Source organism: Centroberyx affinis, unplaced genomic scaffold, assembly GCF_046629955.1.
Source record: "Centroberyx affinis isolate AG114_WGS23_722 - 3 ecotype Tasmania unplaced genomic scaffold, CSIRO-AGI_Caff_v1 ptg001304l_1, whole genome shotgun sequence".
Taxonomy (NCBI): Eukaryota; Metazoa; Chordata; class Actinopteri; order Beryciformes; family Berycidae; genus Centroberyx; species Centroberyx affinis.
In genome coordinates this window covers 73479-77964 of record NW_027279810.1, presented here as the reverse complement: position 1 = coordinate 77964, position 4486 = coordinate 73479, and the positions used below count along the sequence as shown (strand labels likewise).

Sequence of the window (4486 nt, the reverse complement as noted above, 5' to 3'; positions counted from 1 at the left end):
AAGGGTGCAGCACATCTGCACACTGAGTCATATAAGTTGCCATGGTATGCCTATCACTGTCTAGATGTGATAGTAGTCCTTGTAGCATGTGCTTTGCTTGTGGTGATGTTAGTTTGGGTTTCCTGTAGATGCCTAATTAGAGGTTTAACAGGGAGGAGAAAGTCCAAGTATGACTGAATAGATAACTTGATGTAAAATGAAACTTGAGACTGTCGATAAGAGTGGCATAATACAAAGCAGTGGTAAACAAACTCTTTGGGCTGCAACTAATGATGATCATTTTGGTAATCAATTAATCTGTTGACTATTTTTTGGATTAATGAATGAGTGTCATAAAAGAAAAATGAATCAAACAGCTCAATATTCAAAGCTTTATTGATCTCTCAAGTCGGTAGTCGGAGTAGGTGGAGGATGATCTCTGTCAAGACTTCTGCTAACCGAGGAGAAAATCAGCTATACACCCACTAGGAAGACAGGAAGAAAAAAATTGTATGCTTTATTCAAATTAAGAAAGTATCAAAATTGTATGCTGTGGTAGAATAATATTGTATTACATGTTGGTAATATAGAAATTCATTAATGACATTTATTCAGTAATTTCATGCCTGCAATTAGCTTTTTTCCTTAATGCAAAACTATAAAAGACTCTTCACATAACTATTAATTTAGAGGCAAAGTAAATAGCAGATTATGGATATATGGCTAAGTTTTACTGAAAAGCTTTGTGTGGAGATGAGAGCTGTCAGTTATCGTTATCCTCTCAGGTTAGTAGTTACCTAACCATAACTAACCAGAGCTATCAGCATACTGTATATACAGGTCTGTAGTCAAGTTACTCCATCACTAATAGCCAGTGTAGTGGTGATAGGTATTAATGGTGTCTGATATCAATATAATTTAGAGTTAGCTTCAATGAGAATTAAGAACGGGGCACCAGATAACAGACAGCATCAACAGGTCTCATCTGAAGGAGTGACTTCTCGGCATGTTTGAATTTAAACCCACACACTGAACACAGGAGGTGACTTTATGCAAGATAGTATGTTTATTACTAAACTAAGCACACTCAATAATCAGGTATATACAAGTGAATATAGTACAGTATATACAAGAGGTATACCTATGAATTGATGAATCAATGGCAATAGGAATAGATGATCATGTAAATATGCAATACTGATAATTAAACCAACATTTCAGCAGACACAATCATGGAAGATGAGCAGTGGAAGACATGAGTCGGCAAGACAGGAATAAAGGGCGACAGTATAACTATCTGGAAAACTGACTCAAATGAATCTTTGAATAACTGAATGGTTAGGCTACTATAACTATAGGGAGCCGTAATAAAGTGTGTGATATGTGTGTGAAGTGTGAATGTAATGGAATAGCTATGTGTGATGTATGATATGATGCCCAGCGGACAATGATCAGTACATACGACACCAGCGAAGGTCCGGAGGGAGATGAAGCACGCTGAGGCCGGGAGGCTGTGAGGAGTCTCGGCTCGACAAGGTGCTGGAGGATGAAGATCCGACGTCTGTTCAGTTGATCTCAGCAGGCCGCAACAGGGTGAAGCACTCAGGCTGGAGCACGCAGGCTGCTGGACAGGGCTGTGGGTCTCTCAAGGCTAACGCCGACCCACTCTGGAGGTTCTGATGATTCTTCAGAGTTAAACTCAGCAGGATAGCTGATAGTGAGGTTGTAGCAGGCAGGACACACAGACACACGTGCTGGTGTGTGTGTGTATTTGTCAGGCAGATAGGCAGGCAGCAAGGCAATCTTCACTGTTTCGGATGAAACAGGCTTCTACTTGGCTTGATGATGATGATGCAGTTGAGTCCGTCTTTGGAGACAAACTTTGGAACAAAGTTGTTGTCAGACTCCGTTAGCACACGTGTCGCGACCACGTAAAGTGCATGAAATCCGCGTTGGAAATGTGTGTGTTTGGTTTTGTTGTGATCAGTTGAGGGGTGTGTGCGTGGGCTGGCATGTCTAGTTTTACGGCTCATTACATATGCATGAAACCCTAATTTTGGTTCCCAGATCTATCCAATATAATTGACCGTCGTAACATTAACATTATTAAACTCAGCACAAATTCCTGAACACTTTAATATCAAACATGGCTATCGAAGCACTATGTAAAGATAACGAAATTGAATAACGTAAATAACTATTATATAAAACATCACAGTTACACATAAAATTAGTCATATACATTAGAGTCCACCACAATGTGATACCCAAGGTTTCATGAGTCTGTATCAAAGATTTCTCTTGATTTTGGCAACATTCCAATGGGTGTCATCTCAGACTCTCTGTCTCTTTGGGGATTACCAAAGACAGGGCTGGGTGTTGGTGTTTTATGGTTATTTACCAGGTCTGGTCCTTGATATCAGCTCTTAGGGTGAAAATGGAGTGATTTACCAAGAGGTCAGTGGCCTCCTTTACGATCCAACCACTTTCCATCCACTTTCCTGATCCGTTATCAGGGAAGAGGCTCACACACAGGATGCAAGGCCCTTCCAGATGTGTGATGACAATGACGGTGTGGGTGCAGTTACTACACCAGGTAGCATAAATAACGTTACTCACCAACTACTATCAGTTTAAGAAGTGGCTCCAGTATACTTTAGATTTAAATATTGTTAGTGCTGTTGTGGAAGTCCATTCTATTCTACAGAGCTTTTACTCAGCTGTATTGTTGGCTTTAGAGCTGAATTATTCTCAGACTTTGTTTTGTCACTGTCCTTAAGCAAGACACTGAATTTCTGTCAGCTCCAGGACTGCTGCTCTGTAGCTGAGCCTGACCTCTGAGAAAAGAGAATTTCTAATTTAGTGAATAAAAGAGTACTACTAAATCTTGAAGAAGATTTAAAACATAGTTTTTGTACACATAATTCCCACAGCTCTTAAAACTTCTATTTTGATGCTTTGTGTGACACCAACAGAACAATTAAGCCTTCATTTTGGTACCTTTATGATTGTTGTAAACTATTTCTATGCTGCACTCGCTGTGTGACTATACAGCAATCTGACACAAAAATCCAAATGGTAGGATGGGTGAAAGTTTATTGTTTTTGTAAACACAAAGGCTTGTTTCTTACTTCAACTGTGTACTACAGAGAAACATAAGAGACAATTATAACAGAACTAGTCAAAAATGTTAAACTTCACTAGCAAGTTCTGCAGTGGGTGTAGAGCTGGAGTTAGACAGAGGCTGACGGTTGACCATCTGACGAGCTTGCTGGAACAGTTGTCTGAACTGAGCGGGAAGGCCTTCATTTCCATGCAGGTAAACCAGGGGGTTGAGGGCGCTGTTCAGACACACAAGGCCACGACTTGCTTGATAAGCAATGTAGACTTCATTAAACCATTTGTGGCACTCCCGCTTTTTTAACAAAATTCTTGCCCTGAGGTTGAGGTTCTTGAATACGTGATAGGGGAAGTAACAAACAGAGAAGAGTATGATCAAAATAAACAACAATTTTAAGCTTCTCTGCTTTTGTACCTTGTCAATTCTGTTTCTGGTACACAGAACTACAGCCACGTGTCCATAGCAGCCCAGTGTGATGAGGAATGGGATGCAAAACCCAGTGACGGTCCATCCAAGGCTGTAGTTCAGGTAATCCTCAACGTAGACCTTAGAGGTGGTATCATAACATTTCCCAGGCTTGTTTTCAAATGTCTTGGTGAAGAACATGTCTGGTAGGCTTTGGATGCTCACCAAGATCCAAACCATTATCGTGATAACCACAGAGTGGGTGACAGTTATTCTTCCCATCACTCTCACTGGGTGGACAATGGCCAGGTACCTGTACACACTGATACAAGTGAGGAACCCAATGCTGCCATATAAATTCAGGTTGAAGCAGAATCTTGTTATCTTGCAGAATACATCTCCAAAGATCCATTTATTTTTAAAAAAATAGTACACAACTAGAAACGGTAGCGTGAGCAGATACAAAATATCTGTGATTCCAAGGTTGAGAACAAAAATGTTGATGATCTTAATTTTCTTCCAGTTCTGGAGCAAGGACTTCAATCCCCAACCATTAGCTATCAGGCCGATGATGAATACTAAGATGTAAACAGCAGGCAGGAATTTGTATGTAAAGCCAACGCTAACTGGTTCACAAGAGGTGTTCCTCATTCTGTCTTCTGAAAAGCAGTGAATAATCACAGTGGACACTCTGGTGCTTTGAGTGGCGCAAGGAGAGGGTTTTTTTTCTTTAAAGAAGGCTTCCTGTTCCACATTCTTAGACTCTTGTTCACATGGGAGTGAACAGAAAATGTACATGTGACCTGCTAAGGTGTGATAAATTAACTGTTTAAAGGGGAATGCCATACTGGGTAGCCATTTGAATAATTATTGTGCAGACAGTCACAACTTCCCCATAACAGATCGCTAAAACCCATGGCCTGCACCACCCTCTGGATGGAGTATGTCCTGAGGCACAAGGGAACAGATTTGATTAACCTT

The 4486-nt window shown here is 40.6% G+C and overlaps 1 protein-coding gene across 1 annotated transcript; it reads right to left on the bottom strand.

The window, feature by feature from the left end:
* Nucleotides 1-379: 379 nt before the first annotated feature.
* LOC139649218 (P2Y purinoceptor 1-like) lies at nt 380-4160 on the bottom strand. Its single transcript, XM_071525558.1, has 2 exons — nt 3181-4160; nt 380-464 (listed from the first exon to the last, which is right to left on the bottom strand). Exons 1-2 carry the CDS (start codon nt 4154-4156, stop codon nt 454-456), a joined length of 987 nt encoding a protein of 328 aa, XP_071381659.1. The 5' UTR covers nt 4157-4160; the 3' UTR covers nt 380-453.
* Between the last annotated feature and the right edge of the window lie 326 nt (nt 4161-4486).

Coding starts and splice junctions, on each gene's coding strand:
- LOC139649218 (XM_071525558.1), bottom strand. CDS start 4,156: ATGAGGAACACCTCTTGTGAACCAGTTAGCGTTGGCTTTACATACAAA.